Genomic DNA, 15,311 nt, shown 5'->3' with positions numbered 1-15,311 from the left:
TGGTAATGTTTTCTTAGAAGAGAGCCGTATTTCAGTGAACATAATTAAACCATCACTAACAGATCCTTCCATTAGTCAGAGCCGAGTTACTGCTCTTGCTTGGTAGATACGGAGCTCAGCGGCTTACATTCTCCTGGAGGGAAAAGGCCACTAAATATTTCATGAGCTCTCTTCTCGGTCTGATTGTTTATTTCGCAACGTTTTAAAGAGATACTTAATGTTTTTCAGCAGCTATCTCTGTCATTGCGTTAGAGAAATAGATATTAAGGGCAAAATTTGCATGGGATGCCCAAAGCTGGTATTTTCTCGGAACAAGTCTTACTGTGCGCATAAAAATCAATCCCACGAAGTTCTTCAGAAGATGCCCTTGGCATTTGATGTGTTTTCTAAACTGTATTCTGGTAATGTTCTGTATCTAAGGTGTGGGGAGGCGGGGATTGTAATTTGATTGCTGTGGTTTGGTACAATTTGAGTTTCATGCTAAATTAAAAATAGACACTAGAGGGTGCTGTTTGATTTTCTTTTTTTCACTGGTCTGGCTGCCGCTGTCAGTACACCCATGACGGGAAGTCCCCCAGCAACGAAATAGGAGGTGAAGAGATACCCTAAGGTTTTGGAGGGAGTCGGAGAGATTCTAACAGGGTAGCTCTTAACTAATTTAGAATTAGTAGGGAACAATGCTTTGTATCCCAGCCCTGGTAGTTGTTACCTTTCAATAATTACCTAATTTCTTTAGTTGTGAGTTTTATTAGATTTCAAGCTCTCGCTAAATGTCAAATGGCTCTAAAAATAGTTGGAATATTAGACTATGTTAAATAATTAGTGCTCTCAAAACTCTGCCATGAAGATTTCGAGTAAAGCACATACCTAACACGAGTTAAGAAGCCAATTATAGCATCCCCAGCTGTCACAAATACCAGTTCCATGCTCCCCGGTGTTACTCTTGGTATCAAATACCCAGTCAACAAGCTTCCCAACCGGATTTCTTCTCTCTTTTCTACCCTAAGCTAGCACACCCTTTCTTCCCTTTCCCCCTTGAGTACAAAGACAAGATAAAGTTCTAGAATCATCTTTTTTGTTTATTTGAGATGGGGTCTCACATAGCCTGAAATGGCCTTTGAACTCCTGATCCTCCTGCCTCCACTTCCTAGGGTAGGGATAATAGGGATGTACCACCACATCTGGCTTCCAAATTATCTTAGTCAGCTATCACGGGGCTTATATTTCTCTAGTATCATTTTTCTAACCTAAGAATATTTAAAGGCCAGCATGATGGCTCATTTGGTAAAGGCACTTGCCATCAAGTCTGATGACCTGAATTTGATCCATGAGATTCAGAGGGAGAGAGAATCAGCTGGCACAAGCTGTCCTCTGACTTCCGACATGTGTGTTAGCACACGCAAACAAATAAGTAAATATGAGATCTACAGGCTATTCAAAGAAACGTCTGTGTTCTCATTTCGCAGGGAAGAAGATGAAGATGAGCATCAGGGGTGTTAAAAAATTTGTGTTTGGGGCAGAGTGTGAGACAAGTCAGGGCCGGCTCACTGTCTTCCTGCCTTCAGGGAAATGGGCTAAGTGACCTGCCTGTGTGTTCTCATTCCTGCAGGAGTATTTCTCAGCTCCGAGAGAAGTGCCTGTCTGAAGCCACCATGGAAGCCACTGCTGCTGATTTCCAGTCTTCCTTACAGGGGCCATCTCACAAGGTCTCTGAAAGTCAGGTATAGTCACATGACTCGCATCAGCCTACGGAATGGGGACGGCAACAGTAAGTGAGACTTCCAGGCAGAGAAGTGACAGAGGTGGGGCCATGGTGGGAAGGGTGCGGTTCTGCATGCCCTCCTCCTTTGAAGCCACGCATTGATCTGGTAGCATCAAAATATGATGACACCTCCATCCGCAGCTTGCCCCCCAGGAGGGCAATGAATGGTAGAATCCATAGAATGTGAGCCTTCACTGTTTAAGCCTCTGTGACTGCAGTCTTGTGCTAAGGCACCACAGCATGACTTCAGACAGGTGAGAAAGTCAAAGGAATGAAATTGTGGCAAAAAGATCATTTTATTTTATCTTACGTATGTACTATGGTGTGTATGTGTGTGTGCACACTCACATGTATGTGAATACAGATGTGTGTGCACCTTTGTGTGCACGCGCTGATGGTCCGAAGTTGACAGCAGATGGCTATCACTCTTCAACTTCTTCCTGAGTCAGTCCCTCTCAGCTGAACCCAGAGCTCACTGATCAGATAAATCGGTTACTCATCGTGCCCCAGGAATCCTGCCTCTGCCATCCAACGTTGAGAGAACAGTGGGCCTCCACACCTTCCTGGCTTACACATGGCTTCTGAACTCTAAGCCTCATGTTTGCGCACTGAGTACTTTATCCACTGAGCCCCATCCTCAACCCAAATCTTCACTTTAGAAGCTCAAGCCGAAACCAACAGTACTAAGTCTAGTAACTTTTGACGACGTGGTGAGAATCAGTAAAGATAAATTACTAAGCAGTATTTCTTTTCCTTCTTGATGCTTTTGTTCATACTTTATCTCAGGAACCCAATGGGAATGTATTGGGCTTGGCCCATCTGACCTGACGGGAAAGACCTGGCCTGCTCCGGAGTGGAGGGAAGTGGCGCGACAGCTCGGCCGCGGCTCTCATCTCAAGGAGCCAGGCCTTGAAGTTTCCACATAGACAGAGAAGATGCAGCTGACCATCAGCTTCTGCCCCAGCAAAGATGAATATGGAGAGCTGACCCAGAATGGTCAACCATGTTCAGTGTTTTCTCCAAAGACCCTAAGGTGTCCGTCTACACTGAAGCACACACTTCCTCATCTCCATCTGTCCCCATCCTTCTCCTAGCTCCAGGGCATGTGCAGATACTCCTACATCTGTCAGAAATCTCTGGTCCTGCCAACAGAGCCAACTCAGGGCAGCCTCTGACGACACCTTGCTTCCTCAAGCTCAGTAGCAGAGAGATGCTTGTGTCTTTGACACATGAAATGACAGTCATTGCTCAGAGCCCATGTACAAAGAGGTCACACGTTTTCCCTCAGCTTCTCAGAGTTTCCAGAAAAAAAATTTAATTGCCATAGATCTGATTCCAAGATAACTTCAAAACAAACTTGAAGTATGGCTTACTGTGTTTCTAGCCTTAGAAAGGGAGGCACCCCGGGAATAGATTTAGTAAGCCCTTTATCTTGTAGTTAATAATACTATGTGCTTATGTACCACATATAAAGGAGGATGCTACCTGCCTCTCTTCGGCGAGTATGTTTGTGCTCTGAGGATCTGAGGATGCTCTGTGAGTGCGAACCAACAAGGACATCACACACATCTGGCTGACAATGCTCGCCTGGTCCAGTGGCTACTATTGTTTCCTTTCTGTTGTTTAATCCTAGCATGCTACTAGTCTACATACAGAATTTAATCGCAAATCATGAGAATACTCGAACGCAAAGTTTATTTAAGGATAAAACACATTAAAAATTATTTGGTTGATTTGTAAAAAGTGAAGGAGTGGGTTTAAGGGTTGGGTGAGGTTCTCCAGGTCTGCAAACATTATATCCAGTGGTTGAAGCTGGTATGGCAAGGTGGAGGCCGCAGCACGGTGGGGGAAGGAGTTAAGTGTGATCAGTGGGCAGGCTTGCACATCAGAGATCACACTGCTGAACAGAAGGACTGCCTAGAGGGAGTCATAGCTTTAACTTAGAGTTACGGCAATAGGCCCGTCTCTAACAACAGGGGTCCAGAAACCACAGGGGACAGACTGAGTTTTCTCATCAGGCTTCTATAACCAGAGGCTTTCCCTGACTGGCTTTTGGCCTGAACCACAGTCCCCAGTGCCAACTGTATGAGCTTTAGGGTAAATGTATGCTTTCTCCCCATTTGTTTTGAAAAGCCGCCATTGCATACCATGGAAGAGGAGCCAGGAACTTCAGTGTCCTCCATATCTGACTGCTGGGGGAAGGTGGCATAAGTTTGAGAGGCTGTACACATTCAAACAGGTTTGGCCTTGGGGACACACACTTTTTATACCTACAGGGACTGAAGGAAGCACCATGAGTTCATTGTGAGGTTGTGCCTGATGTATAGACAAAATGCCATAGCGAAAACTGGGTCACGATGAGAAGAAGCGTCCAGACTTGAAGTTCGACAGAAGAATTCGAGGCTGTGGACAGAAAGAAGCATAGCAAGAACATGTCAGTTCAACAGGCTTCAGACCTGCCCGGCAGCACTCAAATAAAGGGAGTGTCTTGGGAAAATCCAAATGGCCCTGATTAAGAAAGAGAAAAAAAAAAAGCAAATAAATCTAACCTTTAAGAGAGCCCTGTGTTCCTTAGACCGAGGAAATCAGATGCCAAGGTTATGGACTTTCTGTCTGATTGTGTTTCTTTGAGCTAGGGTCTCACTGTACAACCCAATCTGATGTGGAGCTCACGAGTCTCCTGCCTCAGCCTTGCAGTTGCTGGAACTGCGGGTATGTGCCACCATGTCCACCTAAGACTACCAACTTCAGCGCAAGGGGCTTGGCTGAAATTTTATGGTCAACACATAGCCTAGAAATTACTGAATCAATTTTAATTGTCCACATCTTTTAGAGGAAAAAACAATGGCCCAAGGTATTTGTTGGTGGTGGTAGTGGTGTTTTTGGTGGTTTTTTTTTGGTGGGGGGTTATTTGTTTGTTTCTGTTTGCTTTGGGGTGCTGGAACTCCTTGGGTGCCCCTTGTCTTTCTCTGGGGCTGTCACAGACAAGACATTAAGTGGGCTTCAGCTGAGGTTCTCTTCATGGCGAAGGAGCTTCCTAGGTCACCTAGCATCCCGTCCCTTCAGAAGAGACCCACCTCTGCAGCTCCTGCCATCCTCCTGTAGGGAGCCAGTCACACAGCTGCACAGAGGCCCATCCACCCGGCTGGTGCAGATCTGCTCGCAACCCCCATTGTCCTCACACCAGTCCAGCCCTGAAAATGAACACATGGGAGACTTGATGACAGAAATACCAACCCTGCAACTCAGAATCAAGGCAGGGTCGGGGGCTTGAAGGAGAGGAGGGGAGGAAGAGTTGCTAAAACCCAATGAAAAGGTTTTCCTGGAGAACATAGGCAGTCCGCTCATACTGGTGTCTCCGGTGTCGCCCCCTTATCCACCAGACACACGTCACAAGTGAGGCTCGTCTGAGCCCTGACCTCCCATTGTCTTAGTAATTTATAGTGTGTTTTAGGGAACATACATACTTTTTCTCCTAATAGGTCCCACTGAAATGATCTGTTCTTTGGGCTCTTTTGTATAATCTGTGGCGATCCTGGAATTTTGCGGGCAATTCTGAAAGAAAGAACACCAGAGGGGGATTTCACACAATTAAGCTGATAACTTATTCTTCACCATGTTTCCACCTCCAAGAGAGACAGCGGCTTCGGCTTCCAGCACTATCGCTGCTCAGATTAATTAGAACCAATGCATTCTTGATCATCGAGCCCACTGGGACTCGAGGCTTTATGTCAAGCAGAATTAAATATACTCTCCACACTAGAATGAGACTCAAAGAGGCTCTCTGCTCAGGAATGAAAATTGCTGGCTCTCGCCTGATACTAATGTATGCAGCGCCATCTGATAGTAGCTCTGACCATAACTTACATCCCGCTTCTGTAAACATGAGGGAACCATAAAGATGAAACCTGAAAGACGAGGAATAAGAATCCAGAGCAATAACATCTCGAGGACATAGCCATCATGGTAAGGATGTAAGTCTGGCATAGAGGAGGTGATGGATTTGCCCTTTTGTCTGCAATCCCATCCAGTTCCAGACTGTTAGACGGTAGTGCAGATCTGATGAGCTATTGAGCACTTGGATGCATTGAATTCTGAGTTTGAGTACCAATGTTGTGATGCTCAGCCCATGGGCTATTCAATGCAGGAAGCGTGACTCAATACACTGCTGCAGACTACTGTGACAGTCCTTACTCAGGTCGGTCGTGTCTGTTCGGGGTATAGACATTCTTGGAGACAGCTTCAAAGTGTTACTACTGGAGAGGAAATACTACTGCCCTCTAGAGGCCCATAATGCTCTTAGCGCCCTACACTACACAGCTCAGCTCTCCTTCACAGCGTTGCTCCATCCAAGATGTCAATGGCTCCAGGAACCCTTGCCTAGTGTGATGTCACTTTGTAGTATTTTAGAGACTGAGTACTACATGGAGATCATTCCACTATACACTCTGCACCAAATATGACCACCCACTCTTGAAGGTGTTTGGATGCCTCCAACGCTGCCACCGGCATCCACAGTCACTGTGGGGCAGCTAGAGAAAGGCTGAGCACATCGTTTTTTTTTTACACTTACAATTTTGCAGGAGTATTTTTCCGAGTCACAGAGGGACACTGCACAGTGAAGATGAACTTCATCATAATCTCCGATGAATTTGAAGACAGTGACATGAAAACGACAGGTTAGGGACACTCCGTTCTCCTCGATGCCAATGGTGTTATCTTTGATGTTCTGACACCTATTCAGGAAAAAAAAAAATCATGGACTCCAGCTTCGTTTGGTTGTTTGTTTTTTCTCTCTCTCTTTTAGAGGTTAATCCTCATCTTTATTTCAATTTCTCACGTTTCATATAAAATGGCCATAAACACCAAGAATGAGTTCGCATTTGAAAGTGACCTCTGGATTGCTCCAGTGTGCCATTTATTACCACTCCCTCCTATTTTCATTGTTTGTTTTGAAACACTGACTGCCACCTTGAATCGCTAACCTAACAGCAACAACCAATGAAATGTTTGCGGGGACCGCTCTCAATTTCCCAACGCATCAGGAACTCGGTCGGCCCCCTCACAGCGCCATGTTCCACAGGAGACAATTTAACAAACACAAGTCCCACTTCCTCTGGTTTCTCCAGTTAATTATCGATGTTGGCAGGGGCCCTGATTCAAATCCCTTGGGGACTCTTCCCACACTAAAGTAGTTAGGAGCTAGAGGGAAGGAGGAACAGGATGGCTGAGTCCCAGGGATTGTTTTGGTGGAGGGGGACTGCCTCTTTCTCACCACCCTTGGCTTCTTGTTGTGTCGCCAAAACCCAGTTCCCACCACCAGCACATCCCCCCACAGGCATGGTGATTTTTCCCTCCCACAACCACTTAAAAGTTCCCAGCTGCATTATAGTCTGTTCTGCTCGTGTCTTCATGTGAGGTCTTCCCCACTGGAAGGCCTTTCTGCTCTTTTTTCCTGGGCCCAACCTATAGCGCTCACTCCCATGTAAGTATCTCTGATGCACATGCTGGACCCAGGCAGCAACAGGTAGCCTTTCCCAGACTTGACAGCAGGGTCCTGTGGAGTCCTTCAAGTGTAGGGAGAAAGTCACAGTCACCACTGCAGCTCTGCCATACCACATGGCATATGGCAGATATTCAAAAATCATTTTTGAATAGATGAATGAGGGAAGGAAGGAAGGGAGGGAGGGAGGGAGGAAGGGAGGGTGGAAGGAAGGGAGGGAGGAAGAGAGGAAGAGAGGAAGAGAGGAAGAGAGGAAGGGAGGAAGGAAGTGCCAAGACCACTGTGAGTCCAGAGGAGCCACAAGACTTTTAAGGGATAACGATCTTAAAAGGTGTCTCTTTTTCTTTCTTGTTTCTTTTCCCCAAGTCCACTGGATTAAATAGCTCAGCAATAAGGAAAATTAAAAATTGAAGTTATCCTTCAGTGTTCCCACACCTATTAGTTTTCGTAATTAGACAAAATGCAACTTGGCTTTTCGGAGCAGTAGTCTCTTAAATGCTTTGAAAGAAAGGCTAAGTGTGCCACGGTTTTCTTTGTCATTATTATTCATTGGGAGGATCAGAGTCAGCTCAAGGATTTTCAGACTCCCAGTCTTCACAGGGACCTTCCCTCTTAGGACAGGCTCCCTCCTCTCTCTGTACGTGGAGGCATAAAGTTTAGGTATCAGAAAGTCCTGCAAACGAGCAAAGGGTACGGCTGTCTGGACACTCTATTAGAGCAAGCAAACAATTCTTAAGAGCTCTTTCCAATGGCGTCTTGTCTAGACTGTTCCTTTGGGGGAGCAGGGGGTTGTCACAGAAGCCTTCAATGTCTTCCATTCTCAATTGTAAGTATGCAGTTCTCAATACCACTACAGACGAAGGTTTCTTGCCAGCTCCGGTTGGCGGGAGGGTGGATCACGGTTTTTGGCAACAATGTGGACCACAGACATCCACAAAGCCTCAGGCAGCAGCACAGACCATGGACTCAGCAAGGCCTCTGGTGGCAGTGTAGACCATGGACAAGAGAGCGCTTAAAGTTTGTGACAGGGACGCTGAAATGTTATTCTTCCCAGTTGAGGACTTCTGCCTGGGGGTTGGGGAAGAACTGTTTTCTTTAAGGAGCTGGCCACTGGGAGTTTGACCACGCTGCAGTGAGTATATGGGCAACATTGGACTCAGTGTGTGTGTGTGTGTGTGTGTGTTTCTTCTTCTTCTCCTCCTCCTTCTCCTTCCTCTTCTTTTGGGAGAGGGAACTAGGGTCAGGGGATGGACCTGGGAGGACTAGGAAGTGAGTGTGATTGGGGTGCATTATGTGAAATTCCCAAATAATCAATAAAAATATTGTGTTGGGGTAGGGAGGAGAAAGCAAACAAGCCAAGACTATTAATCGACACTTGTCCTTTTGCCTATCGGGACACCTGAACAGAAGGAAGACGTGGCCTGGATTCCCAAATGACTGGGCCAGTAGTAGAAGCTGATGTTGTCTCTTATCTTCCACTTCGCTGGGGAGGAACAGCTGCCCCCACCCCCGTACATGAAAGGGTCCATTTTGCTGCTCATTCACTAAGCTGAGCATGTTTCCCCATGAATTCATTGGGAGTGTGGGGGAAAAACAATACGCACATGCCTCATAGAAAGGTTAGGACTGATGAATTCCAGTTCTCTCTGAGGATGAGGTAATTTCTCACATAACAATGGTTTAATTTGAAGGCCTTTATTTAGACAGACCCAGGGGTAAGCTGAGATTTATGAACATGCTTGCTGGCTCACTCTCCCTCTCTGGGTCAAGTCTATTAAATACTATTTTTAAAATGCTAAATACCACGTCGTCCTTCAAAGGATACCTAAACTTTGTCATTTGGGTTTGTAGCTGGAGCACGGCTCCTGTCTTAGCTTCTTTACTTCAATAAAGGAAGGTGGTAAAGGAGGAGGGTGGGGGAAAGAGACACAGGAAAAGAGAAAAAAGGTACTGTCGATGCCGTCTTCAGGGACTGAGAGACACCTAGCAGTCTCCAAGTCCCCACTCGGCTCTTGGAGGGCTGAATATCTACTCAGAAAGATGAAGACTTTAGTGAGGGCTTTGCCGAGAAATTCCACAACACACCCAAACAATGCACTGGGTAGCACCCTGGGCACATAGGTCACTATGTGTTCAGACAGCTAAAATGACCCCTGTGCCTCCTGCTGGTTGGTGGCCTTGGGCGATATCTACCTAACTTCTCTGAGGTTGTTATCAGCAAAATCGTGGACTTTTACAACTTTCCCCGGGCCTCTCCCCATTCTCTCAGAGTTCCCATTCCTTTTCTAGTAGTCACAAAGCTAATGACAACTTCCAGAACTGCACTCCCCATCACCGAGGCCTCTGAGGTAGGTGGCAACCGGGGCCGGGGAAGTTCAATGCTGTCTCTTCCCAATAAGGGTGATCCTATATGAGCGTATCTGGAATTAGATGTGCCCCATTCTCAGTGAGGACAGCAGTGGCAGAATGTGAGGCCAGGATTGCCAGCAGCTGCCTAACTGGGCCAATGGCAGAGACAGACGGACAGGTGAAGGCAAGAGAAAACGGGAGAGCCTTGACATCTCCTTGAATCCGATCATCCCTGACATTCAGCCCTCATCCGTGACTGCATTTCATAAGCAGTAAATTCCCTTTTTATTTTCGTGTCAGCCAAATCACACTGACTTCTACTAGATTGAAAGAAATCTGATTAATGTAGTCACTCCAATTAAGAAAGCTTGTACCGTGGTGACGAAAGCATTGGAAAGTGAGACGCTGGGGGTGTTTACACTCTTCTTCTGGTGTACTAAAACGTCGTTGTATTTTACACTTAAAGCAACCACATCTTTTTTTTGCATAAGCATACCATGATAATAAAATAAATTAGTATGAAATTTACTAGTATAGGTGTAAATGGCCAAGCAACCCCATGTTCTTACTCTTTCTTGTTTGGTCTAGCCTTCTCATTCATGAATTGGATAAATTTTGTTGGGTAACCATGTTTCAGGAGATATGTGAGGGGCAGGCATATTATAGCAAGGATGAAGAAGCATGGTTAGCCTAAGATACCCCCTCTGACATATGGTTCTACTTTCTATAGTTTTGGTTATTCACGTTCAATCACAGTACAACAATATTCAGTGGAAAGACTAAGAAATAATTTATGAGGTTTGAAATTGCATGCCGTTCTGAGGACTACAACGGAATCTGGCGAAGCCCTGCTCCAGCAAGCCAGGACTCAATCATCCCTTCGTCTTCTTGTGTGTCCTTGCTGTGCATGGTACTTACCCAGCAGTCATTCGGTAGCCGCCTCGGCCGTCAGACTGATTAGTGTGGGAGCCCAGTGCATGCGCTAGTCATCTGTCTGTAGTCCTGAAGCTGAGTCCCAGGGCCTGCATTGTCCACCTCCCTCCTCTACCGCATCAGCACCGCGTCCTCTCATCATCACAAGGAGATGAAGGGTGAGTGCACTAAGTAAGATGCTTGGAGGGAGAAACAGTGCTCGCACAACTTCTATTACTCTACATTGTCACAAAAGCTCTTTTAATTATTAGCTATCCTCGTTAATCTCTTAATGGGCCTAATTTACAAGCTCAACTTTCTTATGGGTATAGGGCAGTGTGATCAGAACTGTCTACGGCTGCAGGACGTCACCGGGAGTCTTGGAATGTGTTCCATCTCCATAACGGGGAATCATGATATCCTAATTGCTTTTTACTTTTGGTGTTATTGCTGTAGCTCTTGTTGTTGGCACTGGGAGCTGCTCTCGAGCCTCAGCACGGGCTGGCAGAGAGCTCTACCAACGAGCGCCGTCCTTGCTCCCTTCTTTGCTATTTGTGCACCTGCCGTAGGCCTGGACCGCCACTCACTCTCACTCTCACTCATTGCTCATTTTCAGAATTCCAGATTCCTCTCGAAATGAAGGCGGAAGCGAGCATGTCGGGACTCCTTATTTAAAGCATTATATGGTAAATGCCTCCTGCAGGGGATCTGCCCCTAACTTGTGTGACTTTTGGCGAGTTGCTGAATCTTATACAGTCTACCTCCCAGGGTATGGGAGAGATGAATCTGCTCATATAAAACACTGGTAGGTGTCAACAGAAGTTAGCGCTATTCCCACTCTTAAAGGATGATACAGAAAATGGTACGTCAAAGGCTCTGAGCTTGTTGCCAATGGCAAGGCGGCCCCGGCCACTTACCCTCCTTCAATGATGAAGTACCGAAGCTTGTCATTGCTGTCTCGGGAGGGGGTGGCATAGCATTTGTTGAGTGTGAGGATCAAGTGTGTGGAGTCAGCTCCAACCACGAAGACCCCCACGTAGAGAACATCGCGCGTCGTCAGCACAACTTCCCCCTGGCGGTACGGGTGTTTGTACGAGGCGTTTTTGTAGAGCGCCATCTTGGTAGTGAAGCTGCCCTCTTGAGTGGGAACTGTCAGGTTGATGACGCTAACAAAGAGAGACTCACATGTGAGGCGAAGAACCCCCCCGCCAATTGTTATTTATTCAATGACCTGCTGTTTTCCAAGCTAAAATGTAGAGGAAGGCAGAACATGCAGGCCTAAAATGTAAGGCTGCCTTGAGTAATTTAGTCCCTACATGGGGCAATTTACATTTAAATGAAATTAAATAAAATAAAAAATTCAATTTATCAGTCCCCGGAGCCAAATTTCCAACACTCATTGGTCACAGGTAGTTACTGTACCACATAGTTCAGCAGCGAAGCATTCCCGTCATTAGTCGAGAGCATCTTGTTTCCGGAAACGTGAATTATATTTTCTCTGGTGCCTCAAAGACAAATGCTAGCTATTCTGAGGCTGCTAACCTTAGCTGTCAAGGAGAGAGGAAGCATAAGAGCAGCCCGTGAAATTCTTTACCTCAGCATAGGCTTCACGACAGAGTCCAAGGAGATCTTGATATCCAGCTCATAAGCGCATGAAAATTCCACATTGATCGTGCGGTCCCGAGTGATGATGTTGCCTGTGTTGTTGGCGCTCTCGATCCAGATTGTGTTTTTATACATGATATGAGTGCCATTGGACTGCAGATCAAGGGGAGGTCAGAAATCATTAAAATACGGGAGCATGCGGTTAGCATTTCAAATCTGTCTCCCGGAATGGTAGAGAAATGGCTTTGTTCCATACCAAACCCAGAGGCTAGAATACATCAGCATGGAAGCAGCCTCAGCACCAACTGGGGGAAAGAAGTATTGCCATAGATACGAGCAGTGCCCTTCAGTCTGATAACCTTGAGTGCCCGCAGGAGGCAGATTCCATGTGCCACTGAATTCCAGTTACAAACAGATATCTGTTGGAACTCGGGCTAGGGAGAGCATGGACTCGGGCTAGGGAGAGCATGGACTCGGGCTAGGGAAACCATGAACTCGGGCTAGGGAGAACACGGACTTGGGCTAGGGAGAGCACGGACTCGGGTTAGGAAGAGCATGAACTCAGGTAGGGAAAGCATGAGATACTGACAATGCCCAGAAAATGTTAATTGAATTGGAAATTCTTTTTCGGTCCTTAACCTGAAATCTCTCTTCTAACAAACATTTTTTTTCCAGGTACTCTTACAAGTACCAACTGAACAAGTGAGTTTCACCTCCTTAGCCCATTCTCCCTCTGATGAAAGCACTTTGTTACGTCATAGGAAGAAACGAGATGATGTGAGATGCTTCATTAAACCAAGTGCTGGAAACCCCGACACTAAAAGTTGGGGCCTTTCTATATTTATACCGCCAACTCCTTTCTTCAGCTGGCATCCTTATGACCTAAACCAGCTGGACCAGGCTCTATTTACCTGGAAAGATAACAGAAGCATACAAAAGGTAACGAAAGTCTTGCAGATAAATAGAACAAAGGACCGCAGTGGGCATTGCAAACCAAGGAAAGAAGTGTCCCACTCAGAACGTGTTTTCCGTTCACTCAACCACTGGGCCCCAAATGATGATCTCTCTTTCTGTCTTTGATTGTTGCATGTGTGCTCCGCTACGTGTCAATAAGTGTTCTAAGCACACTGCCCTGACTTTTAGGATGATCAATGAACACACTCCAGGAGATGACACTGCCTCAGCCAAATGCTCTCTCTGCCCGCCCCATTGTCTCACCTGCACAATGTTTCCGCAGTTCCCTTTGGTATTGTTGATCTGAAAGGAGATAAAATCCTCCCCCTCGATGCCGAGGCACTGTCTGTCATTGATCCTCACACCCTCTCTCTCGAAGCCCAGCTGGAAGAGCTTGCACTTAGAAATGGATACTTCCATCTGGGCCGCCTTGCAGGTCACCTCTGCGTCGATGATGTCATGTGAGTCTGTGAGAACAGTCAGGAGGATAAGCCTGTCAGGGGGAGTCGGTCTTGCTGCACGGGTGGGCTGGGGCCCCCATGGCTGTGTTTCTTTAGAAGCAGGAAGCAATCTCCACTCAGAGGCTGCAATTCTTTCTAATTACACTTTGATCACACCAACTGAGTACATGAATTCATTCGAAGCAATAACCTGGGCGTTGGTGGAGGCTTATTAAAAAGATAAAAATGCTAATAAAGTGCCTTTTGTCTTCTCTGTAGAAACCCAGGCCTTCCTCCCACACAGGCTGGTGGCAGGTACTTTTCTGTAAGTGACACACAGAATCTGTCACAGTGTGGTCTGGCTGAGGAGCTGATGCCTCAGGGAAAGCAGTGCTGGCCTGACCCCACCACCCACCGCCCTGGCTGAGCCCCGCTCAACAGAACCTCTAGGGATTCCGGGTGAGCTCCACTAGAAGGCTTTATCTCTGAGTACCTAAGCACCATAGAAACAAAGAAAAATGTTTTTGCTGCCTAGATGAACATGTCCCTTCCTATGCAACATTCTAGTCGACTGGGCTTTTATCTTTGAATGATGCTAATATTAGCATGTGCTGTGAGTTACTTGGTTTGGAAAAGGTCGTAAAGCCAAAAGACAAAGCACTTCCCCTTTAAGCTGGCATCCAGGTGGGCTCTGCTAAGGACAATGCCATTTCTAACCCTGGGGAACTAAGGTCAGGGACAGAAGGAACACTGGTTATCTGCTGTTCACATCAAACATTGCAGCCCTGTCTTCAGGATCAAATATCTTTGGGCCAGATAAAGCAGGCTGGAAGTCCGTCTTAAGGCATCTGGCTCTCTAATTCTTTCTTGTTGGCATCAAACCATTTACTTATTTGGGAGTCTAAAAGAGCAACTTGGATCTGTTCTGATGTTACTTGGACTCACGTAGGAATGACTAGTTCTATTCATATACGCATCTGCATGTCAGGATGTATTGAAAAGGATATTGCTATGAGGAAAAGATCATTAGCCTACGTTGACCCTGTCAAATTGTTTCCTTGACCCTGAAGGTTTTGCTTTGGGTTTCTAGCACAGTGCGGGGTGGGCACACAGCTCCTTCCCTGGCATTTTTCTTGATAAGCTTCCTCATTAGAGCTTCTGGGCAGAGATGCGTTAGCCACTCACTGTTTCCGTATGGGGGCGGCTCAATGCAGCCACACAATTCTCCTCCGTTGTCCAGCTCACAGGTCCTGTTGGGACAGTCCGCCCCCACACAGGGGTCTTCAACCACTCCTGCTAAAAAGGAAAACACAGAAACGCACAATTTGATTTTCACACCTACATGCAGTTGCATTGGATTACACTACATATTTGACACACAGTTCAGTAGGGACCAGTCAGGTGGGAAAGCTGACAGGCAGGGTAAACTCCAGGAAATAAAGGCAAGTACTCGTGATTGTATGTTTACTGTGACTCTGCACTATGCCTTAGCATGAATTAGCATGACTGACCCTCACAAATGCTCCTCAAGCTGAATATTAGAAACCCAGTTTCACAGCTAAAACTTACCCAACTTACCCAAGATCATCCAGGCAGGTAAGTTGTAGAAATAAAAACCAGACTTATCTACCAAGTAATTCTATAAATTCTGTACCCACCATACCATATCACAGTACATTTTATACATATTGTAATTACTTGAATTTTCTATATTTATAGAAAATTCACATCCAAATAATTTGTTTCTTGCTTTCCAGCATCCAGCCATCTCATAGGCAGTGCTCAA

General features: G+C 46.2%; 1 protein-coding gene across 2 annotated transcripts in view; it reads right to left on the bottom strand.

The window, feature by feature from the left end:
* Positions 1–3,573: 3,573 nt before the first annotated feature.
* Positions 3,574–15,311, bottom strand: part of Tecta (tectorin alpha) — a 69,540-nt gene continuing 57,802 nt past the window's right edge. For both annotated transcript variants that reach the window (XM_075966272.1, XM_075966271.1), the window contains exons 16-23: positions 14,711–14,821; positions 13,350–13,552; positions 12,121–12,284; positions 11,444–11,692; positions 6,336–6,498; positions 5,230–5,317; positions 4,840–4,956; positions 3,574–4,165 (exon numbers count right to left, since the gene is read on the bottom strand). In XM_075966272.1, the coding sequence (XP_075822387.1) occupies positions 4,062–4,165; positions 4,840–4,956; positions 5,230–5,317; positions 6,336–6,498; positions 11,444–11,692; positions 12,121–12,284; positions 13,350–13,552; positions 14,711–14,821 (1,199 nt within the window). In that variant the 3' untranslated portion in view covers positions 3,574–4,061. The remainder of the gene's footprint in view (positions 4,166–4,839; positions 4,957–5,229; positions 5,318–6,335; positions 6,499–11,443; positions 11,693–12,120; positions 12,285–13,349; positions 13,553–14,710; positions 14,822–15,311) is intronic.

This window comes from Microtus pennsylvanicus, chromosome 3 (assembly GCF_037038515.1).
Source record: "Microtus pennsylvanicus isolate mMicPen1 chromosome 3, mMicPen1.hap1, whole genome shotgun sequence".
Classification (NCBI taxonomy): Eukaryota; Metazoa; Chordata; class Mammalia; order Rodentia; family Cricetidae; genus Microtus; species Microtus pennsylvanicus.
The sequence above is the reverse complement of the archived record's forward strand: the minus strand, read 5'-3'. Positions and strand labels throughout refer to the sequence as shown.